Here is an 18,712-nt window from a genome sequence, read left to right on the forward strand (position 1 = left end):
CTGTCATTGGCGGACCTCAAAATCGGGAAGTAAATGAATAAATGATCAACACCAAAAGCATCATGCTCTGGTGTTAAAGCAGAGGTCGCGTGTCTGTAGTGCAGATTTCCGCAGGTCTGCGCGGATCTGCGCGGCTCCACCAATGGGATCAGTGGGATTCTGCAGATCTGCGCAAAACCGCGGGAATCTGCGCTACAACTGACAAACTCCATGAATGTAATTTCTTGAACTTTCGGACGTATTCTCAGATGTTATTTTTGCTGGAATAGTACATTTATAGTAAAACGGACAAAGGACACACAATATATCAAACAAACATTTGTATTATTATTATAAAGACAATTCATTTAACATGGTCCAGATTTCAGTAATAAAAAGAAAACCCATTAACTTGTCTACTTTTAGATCTACAATACCATTGAGTTTAAAATAAAGAGCAATACATTTATGAAAGGAAAATATTAAGACTGGGAATAAATGAACTATTTCCCTCTCGGCGGCGGCGCAGACGCACACGCAGCCGCGCGTCGTAAAGTGGGGCCGGTGACGCGCTCGCCGTCCTTTCCGAGGAGGAGCTTGTCGGAGCGGGTTGGAGCCGGTCAGCGCGGATGGATGTGTTAACAAGGATTTTATAAATTTAATACCTTTTTCATTTTGAAATCCATCCCGTAAGCGAGCAAGAACCATGCCGGCATACTTTCAGCGCCCCGAGAACGCCCTTAAGAGGGCCAACGGTGAGTGAGAGACGGGCCCGCGACAGGGCTGCTGCGGGTGCGCGGCATGGGGGAGGCCATATTGTTTGAAAGGAAATGCTTATTCAGAGAGGCCATATGGGTGGACTAGGCCTGCAATATGGCACCTAAAAAATACATACTTCTGAGCTTCGTTGAAAGAAAAAAGAAAGACAGATTGAAACAGAACTTGCAAATAATCATGTTTGAAATGCCCCTGTCGTAACTGAGATGTGTACGTCAATATTTTGCGTTGTATTAAATCGCTCAGCTCATATCTTGCAATGTGAACGGATCACTGACTAAGTGAGCACGATTTCCCATCCTTTAATGTAAACGTCACGAAATTCATATTTCACAATGTATCATTTGCGAAAAAAAACGCAAAAGAACATTTGTTTTATAACGTTTTCGGACAGTCGTAACACACAACGTGTCACATCTCGGTGGCTACAAAATGGAGGAAATGATCTAGTATAACCATTTTTACAGGCCCTCCCTTACCCAATAACGTATTCATTGTGTTAATATTGAAACGGGCCTTTTCAGCGTAAAATAATTGAGAATTTAAAATATTCACATCGACAACAATAGAGGAGCCCCAGAATATGTGCTGTTGTAACTGTTTAAATGTGTTGCTAACAATACGATACCATGTTTATTTCCCACATGTACTGTTTTGCAATTTGAACAATTTGTGTTCACACTTGTTAGGAATATGTAAAATACTAATCCTCATTATGTTGAACTGCAATTAAAACGGCCATTAGCAGTACAATGCATGTTTTCTCCTGTCTTTTCTAATTTACCTGCGATCATAGAAATACACAAGCAACTTGAGTGTATTACAATTACAATCTAACTGTAATATTACTCAATCATTGCACCTTAGACACTTGTGTAACTAAAAAAATTATAATTTTCAGTTGTCAGTGTATGACTTGGGAAGGGATAGACTTTCATAACTTTGAGCCACAACTCTTTTATATAAAATCAAATGTATTATCTGACTACTATATTAGTCTGGTCCTGAGGCAATGACATAATTTAAGGAAAAGCTGCTGAAGGTTTCAATCCATTATTAGTATCAATTCACAAAAAGTTTCATTGTTTCTGCTTATATGCATGTTTAACAATCATCTTAACAGTATTATTATTATTATTATTTTTAGAGTTTCTTGAAGTTGGCAAGAAGCAGCCAGCTCTGGACGTTCTTTACGACGTGATCAAGAGCAAAAAGCATCGAACATGGCAGAAGATCCACGAACCCATCATGCTCAAGTACCTCGAGCTCTGTGTGGACCTCCGCAAGAGCCACCTGGCTAAAGAGGGCTTGTACCAGTACAAGAACATCTGTCAACAGGTCACCGGCTCACACTTTTCACTAATTGAGTTTTTTTTTTTTTTTTTTCAAAGCATCAGTTTTATTTTGGAGCTTTTTTTTTCAACATGTATATGTATTTTTTTCCAGGTTAACATCAAGTCACTGGAGGATGTTGTCCGGGCTTATCTGAAACTGGCTGAAGAAAAGACTGAAACAGCTAAGGAGGAGTCCCAGCAGATGGTGCTTGATATTGAGGATCTTGATAACATTCAGACTCCTGAGAGGTAAACAGAACCGACAACGGAAGGAATATCTGGAAAAAGATGCTAAAATGTCTGTATTAAAGAAAAAGTTTCCTTTCACACTCCTACACAGACCAGTGTAGGAGTTTGTGTAAGAGACACTCATGTGAATGTCTAATAGTGATGGGTGGAAACAATACATAAATAAAATCTGTATAAGTGCTGAAGAGTAAAATTAGCATTTCTAACCTGTGTCTTCTTACCTGTCTTGCCTCTAGTGTGCTGCTGAGTGCTGTCAGTGGGGAGGACACCCAAGATCGAACTGACCGCCTGCTGCTGACTCCATGGGTGAAGTTCCTCTGGGAGTCTTACAGACAGTGCCTGGACCTCCTCCGTAACAACTCGAAAGTGGAGCGCTTGTACCATGACATCGCACAACAAGGTGAGAAGCACTGAATGCATTCTTATTAATAAAGATGCAAGAACTAAAAGTTGGCATTACAAAGAGGTGCATTTAAGAAAATTGGACCCATAAAGCTTTTTTTCTTTTTCTTGTAAAATTTCCAGTTTTGCTGTATTAATGCCATAAATTGGAATAGGCAGGTTATACTTGAATGGGCTAAAGATTGTGCTGAGCCAGGTGGTTCTTTCACCCCCCCCCCCCCTCCTTACTTTTTCCACTCAGTATGAACTTAATTCTGAATTATAATCATGGTGTATAAATGTCCATATCATAAATGTGTTTACCATTTTATTTACATAGCCTTCAAGTTCTGCCTGCAGTACACCCGTAAAGCGGAGTTCCGCAAATTGTGCGACAATCTGCGCATGCATTTGGGCCAGATCCAGCGCCACCACAACCAGAGCACAGCCATCAACCTCAGCAACCCCGAGAGCCAGTCTATGCACCTGGAGACCAGGCTCGTGCAGCTGGACAGTGCCATCAGCATGGAGCTCTGGCAGGTGAGCGTGGCAGCAGGGTCTGTGTGACGGCATTAATGAAGTGTTTAAATACCCACGGTAGGCTCCTGGAAGATAGGCATGTCACTCTTTCTGTCGACACTTCTCATTGCATCTGATTTATAGTTGGATATAGATCTTCCTGGCAATCAATACTTGTCCCTGGTTAGTGAAGGCATTGGGCCTTTATACTTAAACTACATGTTGTCAGTGCTTTTCTTTTTGGCAGTTTAGAAAAGTCATCCCCTTTTGACTGTTAAAGCTGATAATGAGTTGTACTCCACCCTTGCCAGCTTGACTGGTTGTTACTTTACAGAAGATCAATCGCTACAGAACAACTGAACTTTGAGGAAGGGTGATGAGATCAGAAGCTAGCTTCCAGAAGCTGTACTTGCGCAGCACTGTGGAGTAGTGCTTAAGGGCTCTGGACTATGTAGTGCCGGGTCGTGGGTTCAATCCCAGGAACAATCCCAACAGAAATGTTGTTCCGTTGAAAGAGATACTTTAACTAGATTGCTCCAGTAAAATTCCAGCTGCATAAATGGTAATCGTATGCAAAAATAATGTGAAGGTAGGGTTGTCTTTGAAGGTTCGTCATGTGACGGTCACATAGATTTTTTTTTTTTTTTTTGATAGAAATTGACTGTTTGAATATTGTAGCGTGCCATGGTGGGCAGGAGCGCAGGGAGAGGACATGAAAGGTGAAGGGAGGCTGAAGAAGTAGTCGGTGTATGTTCAGTCATTGAGACCTGTGTGTGCTGCAGTAACAATATGCTGCAATGATGAGTTGGGTCTACTCCTTGGAAACCCCCGCAAGCGTTGCAATACTAAACCACACTTCAGATGTCCCACTATCTAAATTAAAACATTTAGATTTGTATACTGCCATTACTTAATAGAGTCTGGATAGAACTAATTCCGAACACATCATAAAAAGCCCATTAATTATCACTCGGATTAATCAGATTAAATATAAACAATGTATTTTGAAAATATACGATTACAGGGATAAAAATGCCTTTATCCGCAATCTTCACAGCAATAGATGGCTATGTCACGGAGGAATTAACCAACGTAAGTTTAAATGGGTTTAATGGGTCAATTGCATCAAACTGAAAGCAGTGTACTAGAGGTGATCCCTGTGGTTAGTACACAGGTCTGTACTAACTCTGCAGGTTAGTTGCAATTGACTTACTAATAATATTATATATTGTTTGGTATATTATAATATTGACGCCATCTCTGAACTGTAGAAGGGTGTCTTTTTATTGTAGTTAACCCAAATGTTAAGGTTGCTGTGTTCTGCTGTCTTCAGTATTTACTACTTTCAGTATAGTCTTTTTTTTTTTAAATGTTACTGAACATCAGGATATATTACTCAAGAGGATTACACATTCGCTATTTCCGACACTTCTTTCTATATTGAGTAAAATGCAAAAATTAACATGCATACGTCACTCTGCTTACAGTTTATTATGAGTAAGGTGCTTTTACTGGAAGGTTAACATGTTTCATGCAAGTAAAATCAGTATAAAGTGTGCTTGTAAAAAAATATAATAAAAACATGATTACTGATTGAGAACTTATTTTAAACTACAAGGGGGATGTTTTATTTTGTTTATATGGATTACCTGTAAAACCCCTTCGGGGCAGCCCTAATATATAGGAATTATTGTCGCACTGGATAAGAGCATCCCCCAAAAATTATATAAACTACTAAAGTTGTTCAGCTACATGTGAAAATGCAGTGGTTTACAGAACTTTCCCTGTGTCTCTCTGCAAGTTAAAATGTCCATGTTCGCAACTGTCAATTCTGAATTGAGCTTTCAGGAACTGATCTTGATCAATGGCATTTTGCATAATTTATTTCTAGTTATTGTTTGTGCTTTCAGGGTTTGGAAGTCCAGGAATTTAATACTGCAGTTGTTGTACATAACCAGCAGAGGGCATTCAATTCTAAAGTAAATCTGAGGCAATGGGGGGGGGGGGGGGGGGGGGGTGAGAAGCAAAACCTAGGTTTCATTTATGTTGTTTGACTGGTTTTCATGTAAGCCAACAGCTATTTAAATGTCAAGAAAATAAACCATAATTTGATTTAAAAAGGGACCTTTACATCAGGTTATTCTCTGGCTTTTTAGATGCACGTTTGAGGAAAATTAAACAATCGGTTTAAACTTTTGTTTTTCAGGAAGCTTTTAAGGCAGTGGAAGACATCCATGGTCTGTTTGCATTGTCTAAGAAGCCACCCAAACCTCAGCTAATGGCCAACTACTATAACAAAGTGTCGACCGTGTTCTGGAAGTCCGGCAATGCCCTGTTCCACGCCTGCACCCTGCACCGCCTCTACCACCTGTCCAGGGAAATGAGGAAGAACCTGACCCAGGAGGAAATGCAGAGGTCTGCATCAATATCGGTGCCTTTTGCTTATTCAAAGTTCCAAATCAAATTTCAGTCGTTCAGGCATTCACGTTCTCAGACTTGGATGTATGTTTACGGATGGTTTTAAGGTTAAGATTTCACCACCATGGTAATTGGGAAACTGAGGAATATTTTGACATGAATATTTACTTTAGTGAGTGTACATCCAGACTCAAGACTTGCAAATTACCACCAGATAAGCTTTTAGAATAAAATAAGGCTTTCTGAACTCGGCAGTTCTATTAAAAGTAACTTTTATTAGGCAGATACTACAATGACACAGGTCAACAGTCTTGTGCAGCTAAGCTGGAGATATTGAATATGGTCTCATCTTTTACTAGAATGTCTACCCGTGTCCTCCTGGCAACCCTGTCTATCCCCATCACCCCCGAGCGTACTGACATTGCACGCCTCCTGGATATGGATGGCATCATTGTGGAAAAACACAGGCGGCTGGCGACACTTCTAGGCCTGCAGTCCCCACCTACCCGCCAGAGCCTCATCAACGACATGGTAAGAGTTCCACTGCTGTAGTGAGGATGTTAATAGGATGGAATGAAAATGAGCAAATCAATAGACTGGTTTAATTGTGCTGTGGACCCGAGTCCCCTTTGAGATAATGTGTGAAATGTATATGTTATTAATTTCATAATTCTTCGACAGCCTTTCAAATGCATGTATGACCGTTATTAAGTAGTTAATTGATAAGGAGAATTCTCAAGACGCCAGATGGTTGCCTTCAATTATATCCTCCATAAAGCATATGCTAAGTTGTCGTTCTCGATGTGCCTCTGGGAATTGAGGTTTCTGATGGGCTAAATATCCAAGTTAATTAGCACAGTCACTTCACAGCCATCCCTTTGTCACCTTCAGACGCATCTCTCTCGGGGATATCCTGCCTTATTTCCATTTGTTAGTGCTACTATATACAATCAACATGATGTTGTTGTTTTTTGTGTAATCTTCTGTATAGTTTTAAAACAATGAATGTTAAAGTAATGCGTTGTAAAACATTTTCCACTTTGTAGCCAGAACATGCAAAGTTTGTATGTCTGACCTTTTTATACAATTATTTCAGGTGAGATTTAACCTGCTGCAGTACATCGTACCGGATGTGAAGGAACTGTACAATTGGCTGGAGGTGGATTTTCACCCTCTGAAGCTCTGTGGCAGAGTAACCAAAGTAAGTTACTGAGATCTGAATGTTACACATTTCTATAACTAAAAACTGATCAGTTGAGTTTTGATCCCAACAGTCATCAGTTGATCATTGGAATTAAAATGTCAACATAAGTAATTGCTTTGTACCTTGCAGCATGAATGACTTTTTGATTTTGTAATTGTGGTTATAAACATGGATTTTATTAGTACAAGTGTGAGTTATCTATTGAGCAGAACAGCCAACAAATTCTTAATTGACATCCATTAAATGTTTTTAATTAATTTAATTTTAATTAATTTACACATTTCTACACAACCTTCCTACTTAAACTTTTCACACACATTTGTCTAAAATGCTCAGTTGGTTCAGGCATGTCTCCGCTAGTTACACGTCTGTCCAGCAGGCTGTCTGCAATGCAAAATGTAAGTGTGTGTTTTGCTTTACAGGTTTTGAACTGGGTGAGAGACCAGGCCGAAAAGGAGCCTGACCTCCAGCATTATGTTCCTCATCTGCAGAGCAACACCATTCTCCGACTGCTCCAGCAGGTAGGGTGGTCTTTCTGGTTTAAAGTCTTTCCCAGCTCCTAGTGCGTCTCCTTTGCCAGTCTATTATTCTGCCATCCCCTCGATCCCCCACAGTAGTGGCACAGTTTACTGTCCTGTTCTTTACATATGAGAGCTGTGATATGTCTGATGTGCCAGATCAATCCAGTCGGTTAGTACGGTGGCTCCATGGTGCCATTGCTGCCAGTTGCCTTCAGACACGTTCATAGCACACCTCCTTTTTATAAGGTGCTTAGTATTTCTACCACCTGAGTGTTACATAATAGGCCACATTCTTAAAGTTAGTCTAAATCCTAACTAAGAGCTGTAGCTGTACTCTGGCATTTTTAAGAATTTATCACAAATGTCTGTCCATTTGAAAGAAAAGGATTGAACTGCCACTATATTTACAAAGGAACATCTTTTTTTATTACTTTCTATTTTGTAGATGCGTGTATATTTGGTAAAAGCAATGTAATTAAGGTTTAATCTAATGCTTTGTTCTTCTCAGGTGGCTCAAATCTATCAGAGTATAGAGTTCAGTCGTCTGGCGTCCCTGGTTCCCTTTGTCGATGTCTTTCAGCTGGAGCGCTCCATTGTCGATGCTGCCAGACACTGCGACCTGCAGGCAGGTTACCACTGTTGCAACATGGTTAACTATGCAACCAAATCCACCATCTCTATTCTAGATTTGCATATTAAATATGTATACCAATTTTAGTGCTTCCATTTTGCTGCTCTAGTAATCGCTCGACTTATCGGCTAAGACTGTCTTGACTGATGGATGATTTGTTTGTCTGTAAAGGTGAGGATTGATCACACGTCTCGTAACCTGAGTTTCGGGTCAGACTTGAACTACTCCACCAAGGAGGACTCCCCCGTAGGACCCTTCTTGCAGAACATGCCCTCTGAGCAGATCCGGAACCAGCTCACAGCCATGTCCTCTGCGCTGGCCAAGGCCATCGATGTCATCAAGCCTCCATCCATACTGGTACGTCCTTTTCATTGACAGATCTATGGAGTATCAGCCAACTCCCTTTAGTAATGTATGATTTAATGCTCTTGCTGAATGTACTTCAAGCTGCGGTGATGAAGCTTCATTTCAAGCACTAATGCACCGCATTACCTGACTGAGTGAACTGCAAACTGTGGTAATGATACAAGCAGACGAGGGGCCGGGGGAAACAAAACATTTTATACAAATCTTTTGTGACCTGCATATTTAATTGTTCTGGTCCCTTACCATCCTGATAATGCCTGCAGGTGCATTACAGGTAAGGTGTGTGGAGTTATCATTGGAAAATGCCATCTAGAATGCAAAACGCATTGTAGACGCATGATTACCAAAACTTACAATTCTGTCATATAAAGCATATGTACACAAGCTTGTTTTCTCCAAATAACCCTCAAGGAAGCTTGCATCTGTAATACTTTTCATTTAGCAGTATAAAACCTCACAGCAGCCTAATATATATTAGAAATTACATCCAGCAGAGATCCTAGTGTTTAACTGTTTTGACGATCAGTTTTTTTTTTTTTTTTTTTGACATTTGAACTTTATAAATCTGCTCTGCAAATTTGGTTTCTACATTCAGTCTTTGCTGACTATGCATTCACTACAGGCAATGTTTAGAGTCCTAAATGCTACCATGACACTTTGCCATGATTTGTGGTATGTACAGGTATGCACATTTCATTGTCCTGCTCTCTGCTCCTGTGAGAGCTGAGATATTTCTGATGTGCCAGATCAATCCTGGAGGTAAATTAACAGCATGGCTGCAATGTGCCAGAGCTGCCAGTCCCCTTCAGACATTTTCAGTGAAATGGCTGATCTTCTCGCCACTTCTTTCTAAGCTCTTACTATATTGTGCAGCATGTCTTTTCTACCTGTTTGTGTCCGCTCATGGTTTGATCCATTTCTCCTTCGCAGCAAGAACGTGAGGAACAGAACCAGCAGGCCATTGCAGCCTACTTGAAGAATGCCCGCAAGGAGCACCAGCGCATCCTGGCCCGCCGGCAGACCATCGAGGAGCGCAAGGAGCGCCTGGAAAACCTGAACATCCAGCGGGAGAAGGAGGAACTGGAGCAGCGCGAGGCCGAGATGCAGAAGGTGCGCAAGGCGGAGGAGGAGCGCCTGCGCCAGGAGGCCAAGGAGCGCGAGAAGGAGCGCATCATGCAGGAGCACGAGCAGATCAAGAAGAAGACTGTGCGTGAGCGCCTGGAGCAGATCAAGAAGACTGAGCTGGGGGCCAAGGCCTTCAAAGACATTGATATTGAGGTAAGAGGTGATGAGTTGGTTGGGTAAGATCCCTATGGTTAATATTTCCCCCCATCCTTGCATAAATGTTTCAATGAACAGGCTCAAAAATACATGTTCAGGGAATCTGGACTGTACATCACACACTTCATTGTCCTGCTCTCTGATTCTGTGAGAGCTGAGATATTTCTAATGTGTCAGATCAATCCTGAAGGTAAATTAACAGCATGGCTGCACTGTGCCAGAGCTGCCAGTCCCCTTCAGACACGAAGACTATGTGGAATCCATTGCAGTATCCAATTGTATATTTAGTACATTGGGTATGAAGTAAAATTATGGTATTTGGTCAAACCAATCTAGTTTGTAATGTGTATACATTTTTAATTGAGTGGAAATGTTTATTTCATCAGGATCTTGAGGAGCTGGACCCTGATTTCATCATGGCCAAGCAGGTGGAGCAGCTGGAGAAGGAGAAGAGAGAGTTGCAGGAGCGCCTGAAGAACCAGGAGAAGAAGGTGAAGGGGGATGTTTATTTTCAGCTGAAAAGTCAGCTGTTCTGTGTCGGTCTTATAAAGTTTTACTGGGTACTATCACTTTGCCATGCTTGCTGGTATGCACAAGCATGCACATTTCATTGTCCTGCTCTCTGCTCCTGTGAGAGCTGAGATATTTCTTATGTGCCAGATCAATCCTGGAGGTCAATTAGCAGTCTGGTTTCGCAGTGCCAGAGCTGCCAGTCCCCTTCAGACATTTTTAGTTCATTAGGACCTGGCTTAATCATTGTGGTGCATTCATGGCTTTATTAGAATTTTTGCCAATTGAGATCCTTTTGGGGTGATTTTAAAAGCGGACTAACCTATGTTTTATTTTTTTCCCCTCTGCATTTTAATGTCTTGCTTAGATTGATTACTTTGAAAGAGCCAAACGCCTGGAAGAAATACCGCTAATTAAAAAGGCTTATGAGGAACAACGCATTCAAGACATGGAGCTGTGGGAACTACAGGAGGAAGAGAGGGTAAGGAATGGTTTATACAACACTGAAATACTAAATCGATTTTGGTGCCAGTGTATTTTATTGAATCCTGTTTTTTTTTTTTTCCTACATCTTTGTTTTTTAGACATGGCTTTGTTACACCTTTAAACAGTTCCTTAATATCGGAATGTCCTTGGCTCAGAATATAGACACTCTAAAGAACCAAAGTCTGCTATAAACGTTTATATTTGCAGATCAGCAACATGAAAGTGGAGCGAGAGAAGGCCTTGGAACACAAACAGAGGATGTCCCGAATGATGGAAGACCAGGAGTATTTTGTCTCCAAGATCACAGCTGCTCGCCAGTCTGTCTATGAGGTGAGAGCGCCTATAGGGAGTTTCCCTTGGGTAAGATGGATTTAAAAGGAGTTTTCTGATGTTGATGGAAACCTTTTTAGGTTTAAAGTGAGTGAATATTCTGTGATACATTTTTGCAGTCTGGCAGAATGTGTTTTGGGGTTCAAGTTGGAATATGTACACAGATGCAGACTTTGAGGAGATTGCAGTAACATTTTCAATCTTCTTTCCAGGAAAAACTTAAACAATTCCAGGAGCGATTGGTCGAAGAGAGGAAGAGGCGCCTGGAGGAGCGCAAGAAACAGCGTAAAGAGGACCGAAGAAACACATACTACCAGGAGAAAGAGGAGGAGGCCCAAAGAATCCATGAGGAACAACTTAAAAAAGGTAGAGGCATTGACAGGGCACTGTTCAGTCTTCAGAATCTTAGCTTTGGGATAGTTTTCAGAAAAGGGCTGGCATGAGGCACAGGTGGGTGAATAAGTTTAATAGGCAGTGCAGTGTGATTTGGACACTAAACGGGAATGCTGCTAGTGTGTGATAAATGAAGGATGTAGGATTGTTATTCATGAGGAGAAAGGTCCTGCAGGGCAGTGAGGACTCTCTGTGACTGTGTTTCTGTGCAGAACGGGAGGAGCGGGAGCGTGTGGAGAGGGAACAGCGGGAGGAGGAGGAGAGAGAGTACCAGGAGCGTCTGCGCAAGCTGGAGGAGCAGGAGAGGAAGCAGAGAGCCAGGCAGCAGGAGATTGAGGAGCGGGAGCGACGCAAGGAGGAGGAGAGGAAAACCCCTGAGGACAAGGTTACCAAGGTACTGGCCAAGCCTAACTTTTAAGGGATGAGATCTGTATGTATGTTTTGCCTGCGTCGGTCATTCCTAAATGAGGAACTTTCGTATGAGTTGCAGAAGTAACGAAATGTATACCATAATGGCGAAGATTTTATTGGTTGCTTGGACCTGCATCATGTTGACCAGTTAAAAGGACAGGGCTAGAAAACCAAACGGTACTTTTATCATGCTTTAAAATATTTCTTGTGTAAACTCACTCTGGATGTGTGTCTGCTAAGAAATGATTAGAATTAGGAATTGACTTTATAAAGATTTTGAACTTGAATCTTGTGGTTGAATTTCCCTTGTTTGGCCAGGAGGCGCCTCGCTGGGCTGAGAAAGAAGAGGGTGGCTGGAGGAAGCGCGTTGAGGCTGGCTCTGGTGGTGGTGGTGGCGGCACCTCCACTGGTGGCGAATCCGAATGGAGACGCCCGGTTCCTGATCGGTATGCCTTGCATTGGGGTCTTTCTCTAGTTCGCAGCCCAGGAGCTTTTTATTTTTAACTGACATCAAATTGTAGTCTGACGGCAGGTTTTGACATTGTGATTCTGAAAGAGATTACCCCCAATACTTCCAAGTCTTTCTACAGTTTGGAACTTGGATATAGTAATTTAAGTGGGATTTGAATCTTATTTTTGATTTAACCCCCTTCAGATTGGGAAATCTGTTTGCACATTGGAGAGGGGAAAAACTAAAAAGAGGGAAGCTTTTACTAGTATTGGCCATGTTTCTGCATAATGGATTCTGGATGAGTCTGCAAAGGTTTGAATTCAGCTTGCACCCTTTTCTCCATTAGTGATTGGCGCAAAGAAGAACGTGACGAGGAGAAGCCTGCATTCCGCCGCGAGGAAGAACGGGAGCTACCATTCCGCAGGGGAGGAGAAGAGAGGCCTCGTAGGGGTCTCTCTGATGAAAGGGTCCCCCGTAGAGCCTTTGATGATGAGCGAATGCCCAGGAGGGCAGCGGATGAGGAGCGGGTTCCCAAGAGAGGATTTGATGAGGACCGGCCACCGAAGAGAGCTGTGGAAGAGGACAGGCCTATCAGGAGGGGCTTTGATGACGACCGAGGCCCCAGGAGAGGGTTGGATGAGGACCGGCCTCTCAGAAGAGGGGCTGATGATGACTGGGGTCCCCGGCGGGGGGGTGATGAGGAGAGGGGGCCCAGGAGAGGTATGGATGATGATATGGGACCCCGACGAGGAGAAGATGCGAAGCCTTGGAAACCTCTGGGCAAACCAGGTATAGAAAACTTTTCCATTTACCTTCAGAACTGTATAACAAATATTTGGTATTGGTGCCACACAGAAAAACTGAGTCAGTCTTTATGACATTAACTAGTAAATGGAGCGGCGTCATGGTAATGGACGCAAATGTGAACATGACGGGAACATAAGACATGGGTTACGAACTTGTCCAAATCACGTTCTAGTCTCGGTTTGCTCTGTGACGTTGTAGAATGTGCATTTGGATGCTTTTATTCGAGTATTAGACTAACACAAATCTGAAATTACATTCTCTAGCCCTCTGCGTATACACTTGTAAAATGTGACCGAATCCATTTCAAGTGCATGATGCAAGAAGGATTTGTAATTGGGCGAAATTGTTCAGATGTTGCGCAGCGTAACTCGCGCAGGCAGAATGTTGTACTTTTGACCTAGATATAGATTCAGGCGAGGAAAGTACCGTAACCCAGGATTCCTACGACACTGAAACCTGGTGATTTTTCCATTTTTCCCCGTGGCACCAATACGTAGTCATGAATTTTACTTTTGATTAAAAAATAATAATAAATAAACTTGGATTCGTAATAATGCTCCACTTTCTCACAGCTGTTCTTCTCTCAGTAGCCATCTAATTGAAGTATACATGTCTTCCTCTGTGCCATTATCCAGAATCTTGCTTAATTGCTATTCGATTACAAAAAAATCCTCAATTTATCATTGTTTGAGAAGTCAGTTTTTGGAGGGCAGTATGCGGTTTGCATGCTTTAGATCACTTTCAACCTAATATTAAGCGGGACACAGCTGTTTATAGTAAAACTGTCATTGAATGAAACTTGCGTATAAAAGACCAAAGGTTTATTACAAGGTTTGATTTTATTTAAAGTAACTTCACAATGGACTGAAAGCGCAACCGAACCTGTCGTTAAAGCTGGTAAGTAGAGAATTTCCCCTTCCTGTCATGAACTGCCCATGTTATTCCATCTTTGTTTTTTTTTCTTTCAAAAGAAGTTGCCATAAATGTTTAAAGTATTTCCATTGACCCAGTATTCATTTTCATGTGAAATGGGTAATTGTATTTAAAAATAGATTATTCATGAATATGAAATTAAATACACTTCCATAATTATCCAACAAACCAGAGTCAAAACATTAAGCTCTCCATCAATTTTTTTAATGTAGCTTCCCCTTGACTTCATTAACTGTTAAGAACCCAGTGAGACGTCTCACACAGGCCTGGTAAACTGGTAAATTTTTGCCAAGCCTGTTGAATTTGACATGTCACACTGGGCTATGATGTTTAACCTACTCTATGTAGTTTTTTTTTTTTATTATTATTTGAATCCCCCACCACTGCGGTGTTTCCTGATTATTATTTTTTTTGGTATATACATTTCCCCCTGTGCACCAATAAATACTTATAATTTATCAAACTTGTGGGAGTTTTTTTTTTTTTTCTTCATTAAAATGTATTTAAAATGGTTGTGTATTTTTAAATGTCTATCCAGTTCACACATTAGAAATGGTTTAGTGTCAATAGTGTGTAGTAAAGTAGTGCCCTGTGGTTTGTGGTTAATCTTCACTCCCAAGTAGTGACTAATTCTGCAGCATGAAAGAGGGCCTGGGTACGATATTTCAGCATCTGTTCTTTCCTATCAGGTGGCTGGAGGGAACGGGAGAAGGCCCGCGAGGAGAGCTGGGGTCCACCCCGTGAAATGGGGGGTCGTAACGAAGGCGATGAGCAAGATGGAGAGGAGGCAGAGGACGCAGACAACGACAACCTGAAAGAGACCCGCCCTCCAAGGTTCGTACCGGGAATTGCTGATTGACAGATTTTTATATACAATTGTAACTTTTTTTTTTTTTTAGTATGTTGTTCAAAGCAAGCTATCTTATCTTTAGTTCCGTTTCTCCTAAACTTAATTTAAATGTTAAGTGTGAATGTTCTTTCCATCTTTTGTTCTTCTGCCATCATCATAGATAATGTATAACAGTGGAGTTATTGACTTCCAAAAGGAAATGATCGAATACTTGAGTGAATCTGCAGGGGTTGAGGTGTGTGTGTGAGTGACGGAGGCCGTGCTCTTTCAGAGAGGAAGGCGGCGGTGGCTGGAGGCGGCCCGCTGCGCCCGAGGAGACGAGCAGCTGGAGGGACTCCTCTCGCCGCGACAACTGGGACGAGCGGCGCGGGGACCGTGACCGGCGTGATGACCGCCCTGTCCGCGACCTGAGAGAGCGCAGGGATGACCGGGAACGCCGGCCCCCTCCTCGCACAGACCGTGACGAAGGCAAGGCTGCTTTGAAGTTTTTAGCTGAATGGGGCTCTGAGAGCAGCTACAGAAAACCATTTGATTCCCCTTAGGAGCTGCTTGTGTTTTAAGGAAGTTGCACAAAGGAGTTTAATATACAGCATGTTGGTACAAGAGCTCAATAGTCACATCTGCTTTTGACCTGCTGTGAGCTAATAAGTATTGTAAAACATCAATATTAAGTAATAACTACATAAGTGAGCGAGTTCTGGCAGGGTTGTGGTTCTGATGGCGGGCTTTTTTGTCCCACAGGGGGCACCTGGCGCCGCGGTGGGGACGAGGAGCGCCGAGACGAACCCCCTCGCAGGGTCCCCCCGCCCCGGGAGAAAGAGAGAGAGCGTGAAGCGGACAGGGGGGCTTGGCGCTCTGACAAAGACAAGGAGATCCAGCGCCGCACCAAGAACGAGACTGACGACGATGGCTGGACCACAGTGCGCCGCTAACACGCTGTCCTGAGCCGCTGCTTTATTGTTGAACAGGGGCCTCTGAATGTGTGCCCCTCTCGATATTTAACCTTACACAGTTAACCTTTCAGGTGGTGTGCCCTCATAACATTTTTAAACCGTGACAAAGTCATGAAGCTAGGAATGTGGAAAAAAAAAATCTGATGTGAAAATTATATACAAAATATAACTTTGTGTAGACTGTTTTCACTGAAGGCCAATTTCACATATCTTCACAAACTTTGTATCTGGGAAATCCGCATCTTACATTTAATGGATATTAATTAAAGGACTTCTTGTGCTTAAGATTGTCTCCAGGATCAGGTTCTTTCGTGTGTTACACTAGGAAAACCTTAGGGGGGGGGTGATTTATTTCACAATATTCTCTGCCAGTTTAGAAAATCGAATGAACAGGATGCTGCTCTTTTCTGTGCATTTAAAGTAGAGTATTGCTGATAGACTTTTTTTTTTTTTTTTTTACTTTTACATTGATAATGGTCAAAACATCTGTAAAATCAATTCAATTTTTGATTTGTTAGTAGTGAGGTTAGTTTGTTTTTCAACTGTGACAACATAGGTGCCTGTATCAAAGTCAAATATATACATTTAACTAAGAAATGTAGTTGTCTGTCAATATAAGAGTCTGAAGCTCGTTTAGTAATTGGTCTCAAGAAGAAAAGAGAAATGCATGCATCTGGTTAAATATATTTCTTATAAATAAAGTTGCTTAAACATGCTACAGCCTCCTGTTTTCTCAAAGGAGAGGAAATATTTTCACACACTTTAGACTGAATTCAGAAATCACGTTTGGTTGGAGACATTTATCTGCTTATAAACATTTCTATGAAACTAGCTGGGGAAGGGATGCTTTGATTATCCATAAATGATAAAACCACACAGATGCCAATGGGAAAAGAGATTAAATAGAATTAGTCACTCACTGTTGCAGGGGAAATTAAAACATTTTAAATTCTGTGGATTATTACATAATGGTAATAACCTGATGGTTGGGAAAGATTGTGGTGTACATAATAGAATTAATCAAGCCGACTAGGGTGGTTTAATCTAACTACTTATCAATTATAGTCACACACTGAAACATTACAGAGAATGGTTAATTGTTCTGCATCCCTTCCAGCTTGTTTTGCCGAGTTTAGCGAGACACATTGCTATATCTCGGAATTGGTTCAATCGTTGAGTATTTAGTTATATTAAATCCATTGCTTGACCAGGTTACTAATATTGCTAATTTCAAATCCACCGTATCAAGCTCCCCGTTACAGAAAGTCCTCTTCAGAGAAACTTAATTAGTTAATTGAAGTTCCACTTTTCCCCGGCAGGTGCCAGCAGCCAACTATAAAATCATCAGAAAAAGCAAGCTGTTAAATAAATTTATTTGACACATTACACCGTGCTTAAGTCATAACCCGAAATGTCGCTTGTTATATATTAGTATCTAATAAGCATACTTCAGTCTAAACATCAATAGAAAATAAATCCTAAAAAAATCAAACGCACAATTAAGTTATACCTCATTAGAACAGTCTTACGGCGTAGAAAGGCATTTTTGTAGACGAACAATTACAAACACCTGAGGTAGATTTCTGCACTCATCTAAGCCTATTCCCTTCCCAATACAGAAACACAATACATTCACGATCTTCCGCTCCTTGGCAGTTTGAAACGAAAACAATAAATTATAATAGTTGTATTAAAACTACTCCTCTTAAAGCAGAACGCAATCCTATATTTTGTTAGAAACTTCTGGAAACCGGACTGCGACAAGGCATCAATTAAGAAGAGGCTGCTAGGACTAGGCTTGTGTAACTTACTGAACATATAAAGCAATACACAGGAATTGCAATTCGAAGATATCCATTTATGACGTCAATGGAATGTACAAATTGAGCTTAATTGGGTCGGTTCTAAAGTAACACTTTCGGAAGTTGAATCAGTCTACTTTGCGCCTTATTGTTTATAAACTTTAAAAATATCATCATCACGAATGTCAACCCCCTTTTTGAAATACAACATCACACGTTTGCTGTCAATCACAGTCAAGTATAATAAGAAGAAGAATAAAAAAACGATATTGAAAGCACTAGCGGATCTTCTTTCCTGCCAGGCACCTTGGCTTCTGCGCTTTTGCAGCACTGACTTGCAGTTTGGACAGAGGACAGTATTTGATCGTGTGCGCATTGTCCCCATTGGCGCCGCACAGGGGACAAGTGTACCTCCTCAGCACTGGACACAGGACCCTCCCGTCCGGCCCCTTTAAAATGTGCGTGCTGTAGCGGGCCACGCTTTCTTTATTATTCCTGCAAAAGACACACACTTGCATGTCCATCTTCCCCCGGTGCTTGTGCATGGTCTGCTGGCTCCTGCCGTCCACCATGCTCCACTGAAGCGCCCTCTCCCCCGCATACTCCGGGGAACCGCCGAGCAGGGCTGGGCTGGACCGGCCGGAGAAAGCTCTGAAATCCGCGTACCTGTCCCGAAGCACCAGATCTCCGTGGGCACAAAAGCCAAACTCATTGAAATCCACCGATTTGTCCAAATAAGACGCCTTTGCAGTCAAGTCCACCTCGGTGCTGGTCCTGATGGTGCTCTGGCCCCTGCTGGCCACCGCTTTTGTGCAGGTGATGAGGGTGGTCAGCCCCAGGTAGTCATTCCAGGAGTTGAACGCGTTCTCGTACACGTTGCTCACATACCTGGAGGTCTGCAGATAGTCAGCCGGCCCGTTTTCCAGCTTGTCTTCCATGGCTTGAAAAGTTTCCATCATGGTTGCACGGCTCAGCAGTGGATGCGTGTTGGTTGTGTAATAATCGTTATCGCATTTAATTCAACGTGAGCCAAACTGCGCTTGAAACGCAGGCATCTGCTATTAAAATAGCAGGCTTGTGGAAGACCCGCCTCCGGAGTCGGCTGATTGGTGGACCCCGGGCAAAT

General features: G+C 42.1%; 2 protein-coding genes and 3 non-coding genes across 6 annotated transcripts; 4 read left to right on the top strand and 1 right to left on the bottom strand.

Annotated features, from left to right (window-relative positions):
• The first annotated feature begins 548 nt into the window (after window positions 1-548).
• Window positions 549-16,499, top strand: eif3s10 (eukaryotic translation initiation factor 3, subunit 10 (theta)). Of its 2 annotated transcripts, XM_066693668.1 has the most exons (23): window positions 549-734; window positions 1,904-2,094; window positions 2,203-2,339; window positions 2,576-2,739; window positions 3,061-3,260; window positions 5,446-5,654; window positions 6,017-6,188; window positions 6,754-6,858; window positions 7,284-7,382; window positions 7,891-8,007; window positions 8,185-8,370; window positions 9,310-9,657; window positions 10,047-10,151; window positions 10,538-10,651; window positions 10,864-10,986; window positions 11,199-11,352; window positions 11,592-11,773; window positions 12,109-12,236; window positions 12,588-13,030; window positions 13,898-13,945; window positions 14,671-14,815; window positions 15,103-15,299; window positions 15,573-16,499. In XM_066693668.1, the coding sequence occupies exons 1-23, from the start codon at window positions 686-688 to the stop codon at window positions 15,761-15,763; spliced, it is 3,807 nt and encodes a 1,268-aa protein (XP_066549765.1). In that variant the 5' UTR covers window positions 549-685; the 3' UTR covers window positions 15,764-16,499. The 2 variants fall into 2 exon arrangements, with proteins under 2 accessions (XP_066549765.1, XP_066549766.1); XM_066693669.1 differs by lacking the exon at window positions 13,898-13,945.
• Window positions 9,064-9,194, top strand: LOC136716341 (small nucleolar RNA SNORA19). Its single transcript, XR_010805137.1, has one exon. It is a non-coding gene; the product is annotated as a small nucleolar RNA SNORA19 (small nucleolar RNA).
• LOC136716342 (small nucleolar RNA SNORA19) lies at window positions 9,776-9,906 on the top strand. Its single transcript, XR_010805138.1, has one exon. It is a non-coding gene; the product is annotated as a small nucleolar RNA SNORA19 (small nucleolar RNA).
• Window positions 10,259-10,389, top strand: LOC136716340 (small nucleolar RNA SNORA19). The gene has a single exon (XR_010805136.1). It is a non-coding gene; the product is annotated as a small nucleolar RNA SNORA19 (small nucleolar RNA).
• Window positions 16,500-17,140: 641 nt separating the features above from the next.
• LOC136716169 (nanos homolog 1) lies at window positions 17,141-18,640 on the bottom strand. Its single transcript, XM_066693670.1, has one exon. The coding sequence runs from the start codon at window positions 18,543-18,545 to the stop codon at window positions 17,865-17,867; it is 681 nt and encodes a 226-aa protein (XP_066549767.1). The 5' UTR covers window positions 18,546-18,640; the 3' UTR covers window positions 17,141-17,864.
• Between the last annotated feature and the right edge of the window lie 72 nt (window positions 18,641-18,712).

The sequence above is a fragment of the Amia ocellicauda genome, chromosome 20 (genome assembly GCF_036373705.1).
Source record: "Amia ocellicauda isolate fAmiCal2 chromosome 20, fAmiCal2.hap1, whole genome shotgun sequence".
Classification (NCBI taxonomy): Eukaryota; Metazoa; Chordata; class Actinopteri; order Amiiformes; family Amiidae; genus Amia; species Amia ocellicauda.